This window comes from Mycteria americana, chromosome Z (genome assembly GCF_035582795.1).
Source record: "Mycteria americana isolate JAX WOST 10 ecotype Jacksonville Zoo and Gardens chromosome Z, USCA_MyAme_1.0, whole genome shotgun sequence".
NCBI classification, from domain to species: Eukaryota; Metazoa; Chordata; class Aves; order Ciconiiformes; family Ciconiidae; genus Mycteria; species Mycteria americana.
In genome coordinates, this window is record NC_134396.1 from 34,313,783 (window position 1) to 34,328,708 (window position 14,926).

Below are 14,926 nucleotides of genomic sequence, written 5' to 3' on the forward strand. Positions count from 1 at the left end.
AGAAAAGTAAACATTGGCAATTTGTAAAATAACTTGGATAAAATTAGAGATATGTTTGAGGTACCTCATGCAAGGGAAAAGTCAAAAAGGTAGCTTAATGATGTATTTAAAATTACAATTTATTACTATAAAATCATAGAAGAGACTGTTTCTGTATATTATTAGCAATCTTCTTACTCATTGGTGAACTTGTGTTCTTTTGGGACAAATGATCTTACATGTATACAGGCAATCTAATTTTTTTTTTTTTTACTTGTACTCTGGGTAAGAGTGATTCTGCTACTTACTATCTGTTTAGATTGCCTTATCTGCTTTTTTAATAAGGATTTGTTTCAAAGCTTAAAATCTTGCTAAAGTGAAGTAAGTTTTCTATGTCTGTGCCACAGACTGACTTTCTGGGCTTGCGGGTTTCAGTTAGAATCATAGATAGTTTGGGTTGGAAGGAACCTTTAAAAGTCACCTAGTCCAGCCCCTCTGCAATGAACAGGGACATCTTCAACTAGATAAGGTTGCTCAAAGCCCCGTCCAACCTGACCTTGAATGTTTCCAGGGATGGGGCATCTGCCACCTCTCTGGGTAACCTGTTCCAGTGTTTCACCACCCTCATCATAAAAAAATTTCTTCTTTATATCTAGTCTAAATCTACCCTCTTTCAGTTTAAAACCACTACCCCTTGTTCTATCGGAACAGGCCCTGCTGAAAAGTCTCTCTCCATCTTTCTTAGAAGCCCCCTTTTTATGTTGAAAGGCTGCAATAAGGTCTCCCTGGAGCCTTCTCTTCTCCAGGCTGAGTAACCCCAACTCTCTTAGCCTTTCATAACGGGAGAGGTGTTCCATTGCCCTGACCATTTTTGTGGCCCTCCTCTGGGACCTGCTCCAACAGGTCCATGTCTTTCCTGTGCTGAGGGCTCCAGAGCTGGATGCAGTACTGCAGGTGGGGTCTCACCAGAGCAGAGTAGAGGGGCAGAATTGCATCCCTTGACCTGCTGACCATGCTTCTTTTGATGCAGCCTAGGATATGGTTGGCTTTCTGGCTGCGAGCATACGTTGCTGGCTCATGTCCAGCTTTTCATTCACCAGTACCCCCAAGTCCTCCGCAGGGCTGCTCTCAATCCCTTCATCCCCCAGCCTTTAATGATACCAGGGGTTGCCCTGACCCAGGTGCAGGACCTTGCACTTGGCCTTGTTGGAAAAGAATACATCAGGTGCTTCAGAAAGTGGAATTGGTGAAAAACATTGCTGTGTAGATACTAAAAATAATTTGGATTTACAACCAGATCGCTTATTTCAGTGACTAATAATTTTACCAGTTCTTCTGAATGCTGATCATTTGTAGGCACTTTGTAAAGTTCAGTAATCAATGTATATTTTGGTTGGGTGTTTGAGACAGCCTGCTAGATCTAATGGAGGAGGTGATGATCTAATGAACAGCCCACCTCCTCTACTGCACCCATAGGAAATTACTGTCAGAATAATACATAGAAGAATATGTTTCAAAATCACACTCTAGTAAATGTGTCTGAGATTTTTCTTCTGAAATGGATGAGTAATTTTCATAGTGAATGTGACTCTTGGATTGGTTCCTGTCCTTTAATAGAAATTAGAAAGCAAGATGAAGGAATTGGGCAATACCAAAAGGGAAAAGTTAGATGTCTCGCAGGATATGATTACTAATTCTGTATTCACTTCGAGTGACATATGCTTAAGTGAGATGTGGGTCATTTGTTGAATGAGTATGTTTAATACAAAGCAAACAGTCTCTTTCACTCAGTTATGTACTAGATAAGGTCAAGCCCCAAGGGGAAAAATGGCATATAAAATTAAAACTGTATCTCAATGCAGATACATAAGTGGACTTAATTAAGGTTGCACAGGCAGTATTAATTTGGTAATTCTGAATTTTCAATTTGCAGGTTATTTTTAATATAAAAGTAGTCATAGTTCAGTAGCACTGGAAAAAGAAATGCTATGTCTTGGACACTAGCATTTAAACCTGTTTCACGGTTATGAAACTTATCTTGAATATTGTCTGGGTCTGACAAAAACAGACATGGATCCAGAATTATTAGACATTTAAGGATAAGGACAGCCACATTTCATTGGAGATAAATAGCAGAGAGGACACATACAAATGTGAAATACCAAAGAAGTATGGGCATCCCAAAGCTGAGTCAAAGGGATACTGACTGGTATTAAAGCAAAGACATTCTACATTGATGATGAACAGTCCAAACCCCCTTTTCCCTTTTACTCTGTTTGACTAATATGTAACAGGGTAATGCCACAACTAAATTCAAGAGAATTCAAAAATAGATTTCATATTTCTGAGGTGCTTAATACAGTAATATTTTTATATTTAAAAACCCCAAACAGTTATTCTACTGATTACAAAGGGTTTGAGACTATACTTTGGGGTATGAGTCACTTACTAAAGGAAATTAGTTTATACAAAATATATTGTATAAAACTTCATATACTTTAATTCATTTTTTATTTTGTTTCTTTTCTTGAAGAAATGGAGTTCAATACTGTATTTTGTTTTGATACAGGCTACTAATTTTAGATATCTCCTCTGCTGTGATATTTGTGAGACTGTGCACTTATAATAAGGACTTAAATTTAATCTTTTGTCATGGTAGGATCAAGTATTTGTAGAATTAGTGCTTTTAATATTTTTGAAATTGATTTATGCTTTTTTGTGACTGTTTTTAAGATGAAAAGCAAAAGTCGTTCTGATTTATCAGAACTCAAAGTAGGACAAAGCACTATTGAAGATATAATGTCAAGAGCTTATGACAGTTTTGATATCCAGCTCAGCAGTATACAGTTACTGTACAGCAAACATGGTAAGTATTCATGAAAGTAATCTTTCTCTATATTAGTAAAAATCTTTTGGTGGTTGATGTGCCTTTTATATTTTTAACTGAAGCAGTGGGGAATCTTTGGAACATAATTCTTTACACTCATGTTCCAAACTCAGTCCTATAAACCATGTTATGAATTTCTGAAACATACCTTTAGGCCTTGAATGCCAACCTTAGTTTTGCTAAATAAATAAACTTGCAATAAATCCCTTATTTTTAAAGAAATCTCATTTGATTTGTTCTATAATAAATATAAGAGTGTAACTAATTTATTTATGGTATTTTCCTTCAGTGCCTTTTCCTTGCTTCCCTCCAAATTTAAAGCAGAATCCATGGGCAGTGGTAGGTTTGATCATTTTGTGAGGGTAAAGAAGGGATCAGAATCCCTTACTGAGGGACACTTTTACTGGTAGTTTGGGAACTAACAATATACAAAGAGTCAGAACCAGAGAAGTCTTAAGCATTTAATTCTTAACTCTCTGGTTCCAGAGGGGAATCCAGAGCCTAAACTCCCAGTACCATGCATGTTAAGAATTGGGCCCGTAAGAAGTCTGCAGCATGGATGGAGTAGCTGCTTAGATGTGAATGGTAGAAATTATTAAGTAGTCTTGTATGTCTGAAGTTTGGATCTTGTATAATATACATGTATTGGTAAAGCTGTAAAAGCGATTGCGTCACCTGAATTTTTAGCAATATGTACTAACTAATATTGGATACTTTAATTCTGTGATATGTGTAATGAGAAGGAATTTCTTTCAATGTTTAAAGTGTACGTTTTCTTTGCTCTTCTAGATGAGAACTGGCAAGAGGCTCGGAAGCTGAAAAATTCATCTCAACATATCTTGCAGCCCTTGGATGTAAAAGTGGAATTGAGCAGGGCTATGGTTGTTACAGATGCAAGAATGCCCAAGTATGTATTTTCCTATTTTGAAGTTTTATGGTAAATGACTTTTTTTAGGGGAAAAAAAGAAAAAATCAAGGATCTAATTATACTTGTGCTATTTTATATTGGCCATGTGTGAATCTTGGGTAGCTTCATCAAGAAAATAGAGAATAAACCCAAGAAGTTGCCAGCTATTGAAGAGGTGGTAGAATGTTATATTGTTATAAAATAAGGATGTATAATATATTTAAAGATTTTTAGTAAAGATATTAATACCTGTTCTAATTAGGTCTTTCTAATAGCTACATTTCAGTTCTCATTGGAAATACTGAGGAGCAAAAAATCTGAACTTAGTGTCTTTTTATAAACATCACAAAAATATTCTGAAAAGTAATGTGCTGTCACACTCCCTCTCACTTAGGTTATTAATCTTGTTTGTTTACTTACTAGAGATCACTTCTCAGCAAAACAGCTCTTTAATGCGCTGAGTTTGCACTTAGGCTTATTTAGCAAAAAACCTATTAGTTATGGAAATTGTACTCAATCAGAAGAAAATGTGTGTTACTATTAATGAACCGTTGATGGTCAAGATCACTGAGTCAAAGTGCCAAAGATTAACTTTGCACGTATTTTGAAAAGTGCATCTTTATTAATGTCTGATAAGGACACTACTAGCTAAAAAAAAATCTGATCAGTCTGAAGTACTTGCAAACTAGCACATTAATGCATTACGAGGTAATTTGGTTTAAGTCATTAATAAGAATCATATTCTTATGCTACAACAAGCTAGCATATGCTTATTTCATTTCTTAACACTGTTAGAAATTCAGGTTTTAGCTAGGTACTTCAGAAAATTAATGGCATAAAAATAGACGTAGGCTATTGCAGAAGACTGTTTAGTACAATCAGCAAAATCAAGAGGCAGTTTACGAAATAAAAAATTACAAAGAACCTTAGGATTTGCTTACTCAGAAAAAACCCTAAAAATAATGGACCTCACCAGTGCTGTGTATTGTGAACGCAGATCAATGATTTCATGGTATAATGGTGCCACCTTCTGGAAAGCTGCGAGGCCAGATTCTGAATTTTGATGCTTGACTTTACAAAACATCTTATTCTTTTCCTCCTTACTTTTTCTCTGTTTGGTTGAGAAGGTGAGATAAGGGAAATAACAACTCACAGGAATCTGTCTTTTTATGTCAGAAAGTCCAGAGAGGGAAAGTGAGATTTAATTTCTATGGTCATATAACAGAATGTTGTTTTAATGTAGGTTTGTAATCGACATCTAGTATAACCTGGATTAAGGAGTGTCTGCTCTTAATGAGAACACCTGTTGCAGTATTGCCTATAGTACTTACCTGTCTAGCTGTCTTGGCTACCAGGTGTGCTTCTCCTTTTGGCAGTTTATGCGTCTAGACTGATTCTGGGAAATTTCTCCCTAATTAATATTATTTTTGTATTCCAAATTCTCATACAGTCACTTACGTGATAGTAGTTTCTACCTGTGTCTAGAAATTGGCAAATTTTTCCTCCACTGAGATAGTAATATTTCGTAGAGATCAGCTGCTACTTCTTTCTGAGTGCCTGCACTGTCTACAACAGTTAGGAATACCATGGACAGCAGTTTGGTACTAGATAAGTGTATACCACAGTGAGTTACTAATCATAACTAATACTTTCACCTGCACCAAGAACAAGTAACTGTTTCAAATCTATCATGTTGATACTGTGACTCAACAGCAGCTGAACTTGTTCATTTTGTACCTAGTTGAGTCTCCGAATGCTTCCAGGATGTATTCTGCAGATGGTATTATAACAGTCTAGAGTCATCTACCAGTCTTGAAATGACTGGTACAGCAGCTTTTTACCTGATGGTGGAGATTTGACCTTTTAAGGGCTTGCTGCTCTTCCTTCTTGCTTTGAGCTCTTTAAAGTTCGGAAGTCTGAAAATCATGAACTTCTGTATAGTATATATCGAGTTAGGATCGTATGATAAATTTTTACATTTGGTTATATATGTCCCAAATCAGGTAAAACTAAAAACGTTCTATTTTCTGTTTGTCTCTAGCTCTGACTACTCAAACCCATCAATACTATCGGAATCAACGTAGCTTCAAATGCCAAATCTCTTATTATCACTGCATAATCTCTTTTTGTTTTTAAGAATGGTCAGTTAATGTGTGTTTATGTACAAATATTTAGGCCCATGTGATCCCTAGGTGACATTGTGCACAAATGATAAAAATTAACTGATAGCTTTTGTGTCAGCAAAAATCCCCTAAACTGTGAATTTTAGTAGTTATAGTTGAATATGGTATTGTGCATCAGTATTGCTTACATCAGTTACACATATATGAACGTATTTTTAGTATACATGTAGCTATTCCTTTATATTCCAGTTTTTATAAGTATACTTGCATATGAAGCCAGCATTATATTTTTCCTGAGCTTTTTTCGTTAATGTTTGGAACTGTGCTGTAAAACAGCATAGTTCTGTTGAGAAAGGTGAGTTGAAAAATGTTTGTTCTACAGCAAAAACTAGTACCAAAATTGCTTTGTTTACTGTAGTAGAATTTTATGAATTAGTTCCTTAGTTTGGAGGGCACCTATTTTACTTTGTTATCTAAAAAGCAGGTAATTGGGTGTCTGTTTTTTTAATTCTTTGATCTTTGTACTTCCTTGGGTGACCATCGAATCCAGCTGAATTCCTTGTGATTTTGTTGTTCAATACCAATAATGAATTCACCAGGACTTTGTGCTGGCTTTGTTTAGGAAGGCATATTTCTATATAGCTGCCTTGAAGAGAATACTAATTTATGTAACTTTCATTTGTTGGAAGACCACTGTATCAAGGGCCTTTTACTGTTAACCTGTATTTCATCTACTCATGTTTCCTAGCCACTAAAATGGACTTTCACTGTGTGGTTGGATCTGAATATCTGCCTTTCTTTCATTTCTGAGAATAGGATGCAGTGCTCCTTATAGTTTCTGTCACTTCACATTTAGAAGCACTAAAATGATACTGTAGCTTTCTAGCCTAAGTATGGTGTTTGTTTTTTTTTTTATGTTTGTTTTATCCTGTGATATGGTTCCCCCGTTTTCTGAAGGAGGTGTCTGGGAGTCTGTCATCTGGTTTTTGAAGGTGTATGAAGCTGGTATTAGGATACCAGTATTAAGAGCATCCTTCCATATAAGTGTTCATTAAAAAAAAAAAAAAAAATTAAAAAAATTCCCATTTGAAGGAATATACTTATTTGCAGCTTTGAGAATGGCATCCTTAACATTTCCTTCTGTCTAAATATAACCAGTCTGAACTTGGAAGAAGTTGCTGCACGGATTTCCTCATCAATTGGAGTACTTAGCTCCTCCATGCCTCAGTCTCTACAAATTGGGAATAATTGTATTCTACTTCAAGATGTTTTCTGAACCTTAAAAGCTTTTGTTAAAAGAGCAGTGTAGTGAGCCTGGGATTATTTGCAGTTACCTGCTTTGTATCTAAGTGCCTTCCATGTAACTGCATGGACTGTCCACTGTACAAACATTCATCAAAAATGACTTAACAATATACATGAATTTTTGTAGGGATGTTTAAGTGCAAGGAAAGTGAGAATTGCTAAGTGTCCTAGATTATTGGAGCATTCAAGCAGTAGCTGGGCAGGTTCTTTCAGACCTGGCAGCTAAGCTTCTACCCTGCCCCTCTCCATTAAAATAAAAGAACAAAAAAGAAAAAAAAAGGTCTAAATTTCTCTCTGACAGAACTGGAATTAAGAATAAGAGTCAAAAGTAGTTGAGAATTAATTCCTTATATATAAGGATGTGATTCCTTATATTCCTTGTACATAAGGATGCTTGTATATATCCTTGTATATATATATTCCTTGTATATAATTCCTTATATATAAGGATGTGAAGAAATTCATAGACTGTAGAAAAATCAAGAAGTGGTTATTAGTATTATTTGCAGTCCTGATCTGCAAGACATTGTATCAACTGGAAATATAAGTTACATTAATAACTGGGTATTTTCTGGTTAAGTAACTCTTCTGTGTGCAACAGAAGTTACACACATACATATATTAGCCACAATGGTTAGATGAATGATTTTTGGACCAGAAAGACTTGTATGTTTTTCAGAAGAAAATTAATGTAAAGTTTGAATGAAATAGTTTTAAGAGAACTTTGATTGTTTACAAAACAGGTTCAAACTGTCCGGACAGCTGCCTTTACTTTCTATCCAAATATCAGACCAGAAGCTGACAAGTATCTTGGAGCTAATTGATAGTATTCCTAAGCCAGAAAGTGCTCCTGCTACCAGTTCTCCTCCAAAAATAACTGAGGTAAGGTTTTAAAAAAATATTTCATTAATAATTATCAGAAAAATACCTTCTTGCTATTAGCATTGCAGTTTTGAAAGTGGACAACGAAGTGGAGAGCAAGCATTTACTTACTACCTCTTGAAAAACAGCTAATTCTCTAAAGCTATAGAAATTTTGCTTGTTGTTTAGTTGGTTTATTGTGATCTTTAGTCAATAATTATGAAATAGTTGTCCAGTGGTTGAATTTAAAATAAAAAACCCCCAAACTTTTATTACTCTGGGAATTACTTTGTAGTTCATATTAGTCTTGAATAACAAACATACTCACTTTTGCTGAGGATTAGTTTAATTTTACCTTCAAATTTACACACATATGAGAGTGCTGCAGAGTTTGGGTTCAGCTATTTTGTTTAGCGAAGAAAAGGTTGAAACCTTGGAATTTTTAAAGTTGAAGTATTATGTGGATCTTAGTCAGACAGGAGTTTAACTTTCAAAAACAAAACAAAAAATAGCCACTATCTGTGGCTAATGTTGGCTAAACAGTGCCTGCCAAGCGCAAGTGGCAGCTTCATTTCCGCTGACTTCACTGCTCTTCCCAGCTTTTCTTTAGTCAGTTGTAGAACACACCTGAGGGGTGGCAGTTCTGCCTTGCATTTCTAAGATTTAGGATTGTGGAGCGAGTTCTTCCCTACTTCCCCACCCCCTTTCCTTAGTCAAAATGGTTCAGGTCACTGTTTTATGCTTTCTTCAGGACAGAGGATTGTCACTTTCTTCTTATTATTCCTGGAAAGTATGTTTTACCTTTTGATATGAGCTGTTTTTAACAAAACTAGGAAATGAACTCTGAATTGCTAATTTGTAACATCACACTAGTCTGCGTGATCTGGCTATGTTTTATGTATCTTTAAAGCAGTCCTATCCTCTGAACATATGTGAAATCTCATGGTCAAAGACAAAATTGGGCTATCCATTTTTCTGTCATTTGTAAATACTTCTAAATATCTGTTATCTAATCTTTTGTGTACTTGATTCTAAAGGAATAATGATTACCTTTGTGTGGTGTTTTGTTCTGCCCTTTTTTTCCCCCCAAGATTACTTAATTATTATCTTTCCATTTTTACACAAATTATTCTGCCCTGTTCCTGGTGGCTGTTGCTGCAGTTTTGGTGGTGTTTTCTGTGGGCTATGTTAGCATAATATTCAATAACTGTAAGTGCACACGACTAGACACGCATACCTATTGAAAGTGTGTATAGAGTGAAGATTGTTTCCCTTCAATGTGTGGTTCCTGCCATCTCTTTAGTGGTGTTAAAATTCTAGCTAGTTCTGACCTGCTCTTTCACTCTTCATATACTAATAGTATCCCCAACCAAAAGCTGCCCCAGTCTCTGTTTTGTGCAATTAATCACAGACAAACTTTCTTCAAGGGTAAGTGACGGGATTTTAGTTTTACATAAATAAAATGCGCACATATAAGATGATTATCCTGTACTTTATAACATTGCCTATACTTGAATTTAATTATAGAATTCAACTATTACATTTAAAATATTTTAAGTGACTTTGATATGCTTAGTATTACCTGTACTTGTGCCATACAAGGAAAGACTGTTGGAAAGACTGAGGAAAGACTGTTGAGGCAGTATGAATGTGTTTGCATTATATGCAGCATCCATATTAAAACCTATGGTTAAACCTGTCTGCTCAAGCTTCCATCTACTGCAGAGCTTGACAGACTCTAGTTGCTGGTATTAAATTCAGTTAATTTGAGTGGATTTGCTGCTTTGGTGGTGGGAGATATACTCCCATGCTTTCATCCTTGTAGCTGAAATCCTTCTGTCCTTTGTTGCCATCGCATCACTTCTGAACCAAAAAGGATGTGAAATCCTTTTTCAGAGCTCCACATATGAACTTTGTTCTTTACATTTTGAGGTAGTGGAGGAATTGTTCTTGGGCTGTGAAAACAGAAGACTCTTCAGAAGACATCCTTCTAGGTTTTTGCACCCTGCATTTTCTTGTACTTTAGTACAAGAAGGCTGTCCACTTCAGTGTGGAAGGCTTTATTTCTCATTATTTGGCACTGTGAAGTCAAGTCTCACAGTTTCTTCTTGTCTTCTTAGAATGTGAAAGTGTTACAGATGAGACACTTTCACAGTTACAAGACTCTTAGAGACTTAGTGTATCTATCACTCATAGACATGGATATATTAAGTAAGGTCAAATTATGTAGGCTGGAGACTGAGAAGAGAGACTGTTGAAATGTGAAGAGTGAGATGAGGAATGGAGCCTTGGAAACGACATTCAAAGATGAATGTTTCTTTGTTGCCATAATACTTAGATTTCTGTAAGATACTGTGAGTTACTGAGTAATTGTCTGAGCCTGGGCTTTGAAAGCGGTGGGGGAGAGGGTGAAGAACTACTGTCATCTGTGCAGTCCAGAGCCAAAGGCAGTCAAGAAGAACAGGCACACAGAAAACGCACTTGTCACTCTGTGCTTTAGTACTCTGTGCAAGGCATATGTATACTAACTATGCACATGGAACATGCAGATGAGAATTCTTTACAGGCTCAAACCACTGAGACTACTTTCTGAGGCTTGATGGGAAATCTGGCTTTGGTGAATAAACCATTTGGTTACCTTCACTAAGAGAATTTAATTCTGTCATATATGATACCGCATGGAGTGAGGATTCTTGTCCTTTTGTCCACTCTAGTAGCAAAACAGTGACATTTCACACATTTTCAGTTACTTCTCTGGGTTGTGCGTAACTGCATCTCACAATTAAAGACTCTAGCATCTGTTTTTCCAGATATATGAAGAAATGAGATTCAACAAGGCTAGGTGCTGGGTCCTGCACTTGGGTCATAACAACCCCATGCAACGCTACAGGCTTGGGGAAGAGGACCTGGGGGTGTTAGTCAACAGCTGCTGAATATGAGCCGGCAGTGTTCCCAAGTGGCCATGAAGGCCAACAGCATCCTGGCTTGTATCAGAAATAGTGTGGCCAGCAGGAGTAGGGAAGTGATCGTGCCCCTGTACTCGGCACTGGTGAGGCTGCACCTCGAATACTGTGTTCAATTTTGGGCCCCTCACTACAGGAAAGACATTGAGGTGCTGGAGCATGTCTAGAGAAGGGCAACGAAGCTGGTGAAGGGTTTGGAACAGAAGTCTGATGAGGAGCGGCTGAGGGAACTGGGGTTGTTCAGCCTGGAGAAGCGGAGGCTGAGGGGAGACCTTATCGCTCTCTACAACTACCTGAAAGGAGGCTGTGGAGAGGTGGGGGTCGGTCTCTTCTCCCAAGTAACAAGTGATAGGACAAGAGGAAATGGCCTCAAGTTGTGCCAGGGGAGGCTTAGATTGGATATTAGGGAAAATGTCTTCACTGAAAGGGTTGTCAAGCACTGGAACAGGCTGCCCAGGGATGTGGTTGAGTCACCATCCCTGGAGGTATTTAAAAGACGTTTGGATGTGGTGCTTATGGACATGGTTTAGTGGTGGACTTGGCAGTGCTAGGTTAATGGTTGGACTTGATGATCTTAAAGGTCTTTTCCAACCTAAAGGATTCTATGATTCTATGAAATTTAGAAACAATTCTGTCTGCTCTAATGTTTTCTCTAGCTCTTTTTTCTTTTTTTCCTACCTGCCACTAGTATCATGAGATTTTTGTAAAGAACAGTTGATCTTTTACAGTTCTCTGAAGTTGCTATGCTATAGTCCTGTGAGGGACTAGGTTTTGTCTTTCATGAGTTATCATATGATGTGCTGTTCCTGTCCATCTTTCGATCTGTGAAGTTGCATGTTTGAACCTCTTTGCCATGTTTCCTGATGTATTCTCTCTGTAGCTAGATGAATGTGCAGTACCTGCTGCTTCTACCTGATTTAGGCCTCATTTCTCCCCATGCTTTTAATTTTAGTAATTTAAATGTTTAACTGTAATGATTTGCACTTAAAATAAGACCAATTTCCTTAAGTTGTAAAACTTCCATGCAGCATATGTGCATGCAATAGCATGACCAATTAATTCAAGCACAAAATTTTATGGTATCTCCTGTTTCAGGCTGCAATATCCCCTGTGCTCTCAGCACCACATTTATCACAAGGTGTGTTTCCTGTTTTGGATCTTCATTCATTTACTGAGTCAGGTAATATAATCTATTTTAAAGTCTGATTTAATCAACAGGTCAAGTCAAGTTTTTGAATTCATTGAATCAATTTGTTTCTCTTGGAGTAAATGACCATTTGTGGCTTTCTTTCAAGTTCTTGAAGGTTGAGTAGTATTATAGTCTGTGCAGCTTATTATAATTCACTTTGGACAAAATATTTGTGTATTTTCTCATAGCAGTAAAATTTTGTATGCTTGTTCTTGCCGTTCCCTTTTTGAAGGCAAAGCAGTAAAGTGCTTGGTAGGATGGGGTTGTTTATTTTTGTCTTTGCATATGTTACTGCAAATCTCTGTTCAGAACATCTGAAGTAGTATGTATGTAATTTTTTGCTTCAGTATGTACTTAGTCCTCTGATGGTTTTAATTATTTTCTTCTGGTGAAGGATTTCTCTCCTACTTAGCTGGACTTATTTAAATTACAAAATACTGAAATGATGACTGTTAGAAACTACTGTGTAGTTATAAACAAACATCATTTCAGCTTCTACAGGATCAAACAGAAGATTGGCTGTGGAGAAACTGGCCATGTTTATTACTGCCTTGCTGTTCAAACAGCTTAGCTAGATTGTAACGTTCCATCTAGTAGTTATATTTGAAAAACAATCAAAAATATGAATGTTATTTCAGTGTCAATCACCTTTGTCATGCCAAAACACTCAACTGGAGAAATAGAGAACAATACTTTTTCTCCTCACTCAAGTTAATGATATATGTGGTTTGCAAACACTAGCAAAATTATTGGCAAAGTTAATTTTTATGTCTACTTTATCACTTTAAATACGTGTGTGTATAGTATGTACAGAAACATGTATCTGTGCATCTTCATCTATTTCTTGTGTGTGAGTTTCTTTAAGTGCCCAAAGGTAGGGAAAAAGTGTCTTTCAATTTTTAAAACTGAGGATGAGATGAGAGCAAACACTGGCAACAATTGAGTTGAGAAAGTAGTAACTAGATTTAGATTGAATCAAGTCTGTTTTTTAATTTATACTATACATACATTTTAAGTGATTCATGTTACTTCTCTGTCTTCACCCCGCAGACTCAAGGGTGTTTTTAAACCTTAGAAAATACCTCTTAATGTCATTTGTTCAGTTTTGTCAGAAGAAGGGTACTTCTTCCACAGTGACCTTTTAACCTCACTGTTTGTATTTTTAGGTGAAGGAAAAGAGCCTTATAAGGTGGTGCAATCTGTTTGTCTTGGTTATACTTCTGTAATAAAGTCAGGTTGATTAAAAGCTTGATAGTCCTTAGGAGTCTCTCCTGAAATGGGAGATCCTTAGAAAGGAGAGATCCAAAGCAGTGCCACTGATAGTGAGGTAAAGGCTTCCGTAGAGTCAGCAGCAGTCAGACCAGCAGAAGAGTTATTAAGCTATTAATACACACCAAAGGCAAGATGAGCCATGGTTTGTGCTGTCTTTTGCACAGCCAATAGTGAGAGAATGTTGACGAAGGAGTTAGTTGATGAGAACTGATTTATAATGATGTGATAGAGGGAGCTGTAGGTGTGGTGAAAAGTTGTGGAGACAGGAGCAGAGATAATTACAGAAACAGACTTCGTTGGTTGCTAATTATCAGGTAGGTAATCTTCCCATACTTGTACATTTAAGTTTTTCTAGATGTAGACATAAAAATTCTAGGTCATAGTACTGCAAAATATTGGCTGTCTAAAATATATATATAATGTTGTTGTCAATTAATCCTTAGAATCAGAAGAAGAATTTTATGATGCTCTAAGCAGTCCTGTGGAAGACATGCCATTTTTTGAAGCCTCATCTGGTGCCCTCAAGCGAGCTAGCAGTACAAGGCGAAAAAAACTACGTAAACAAGAATCTTTGAAAAATATGACAGAATTCCAGTTAAGGTTTGAAGTAGCTAAGGTAAAGTACCTTTTTGTAAATTTCTCTGAAGCACATCTGAACTGTAATTTTTCCCTGTTTGTTGTGTTCATGAATCCATGTCTGCAGAAATATTGTTTCCCCATTTCCTGCTGAAACTATTCTGCAGAGTTTTTTTCAAAGTCATAGTTGTGCTTCTGCATTCTTGTTGTCACTGAAATGCTTTGATTTATCCACTTTATTTCACAACTCATTTTATCACTGAATTTCCTTTACCTAACTATCACTTAAAAATCACAATATGTGTTTGTTTTGGCTTAAGCATTTTTCCAGATACTGCTGTGGTCACTGTGGAAACTTCATTAATGTTTCATCTTGTAAGAAGCACCCTATTTTTCTGCTCCAGTTTTTCCCAGACTCTGTTGTCCTCACACCTAAATGTTCATTATGTTCACATGTTCATTATGAGGTGTTTTATGTGTTACTCTTGCTGTTTCAGACTCGGGGGGGAGGGGGGAAGAGTATTTTGCCCAAATGCAAGACACTGTTTCTAACTGCATCAGTTGCTCTAAGTAAAAGAGATGGCCTCTTACCACTATCATAACCTTTATCATCAGACCATCATTGCTATGACAGTGTTATTGCTGCTACTGGCTGTATAACTTTACAAATAAATCATACAAATTCAGTTAACTTTACAAATTCTGTTTTAGGGTAGGGCTTACAGAATGGCTTCAACACATGATAACTAGCTTGCAATGTATCTTATTATATACTACACCTTACAGGAAATACATAAATACAACTGAAATGTACTATTTTTTGTGTGATGACAAGACCTTGTTTAAGAACTACTAGTCTAAAGA

The 14,926-nt window shown here is 36.6% G+C and overlaps 1 protein-coding gene across 4 annotated transcripts in view; it reads left to right on the top strand.

Annotated features, from left to right (window-relative positions):
* The window catches only part of VPS13A (vacuolar protein sorting 13 homolog A), a 113,971-nt gene that overhangs the window by 28,052 nt on the left and 70,993 nt on the right, over nt 1-14,926 (top strand). For all 4 annotated transcript variants that reach the window (XR_012778922.1, XM_075526312.1, XM_075526314.1 and 1 more), the window contains exons 21-25: nt 2,713-2,845; nt 3,656-3,773; nt 7,945-8,083; nt 12,121-12,205; nt 13,930-14,102. Coding sequence is in view for 3 of the 4 variants with exons in the window: in XM_075526312.1 (XP_075382427.1) it covers nt 2,713-2,845; nt 3,656-3,773; nt 7,945-8,083; nt 12,121-12,205; nt 13,930-14,102 (648 nt within the window). In the remaining variant the exon portion in view is untranslated. The remainder of the gene's footprint in view (nt 1-2,712; nt 2,846-3,655; nt 3,774-7,944; nt 8,084-12,120; nt 12,206-13,929; nt 14,103-14,926) is intronic.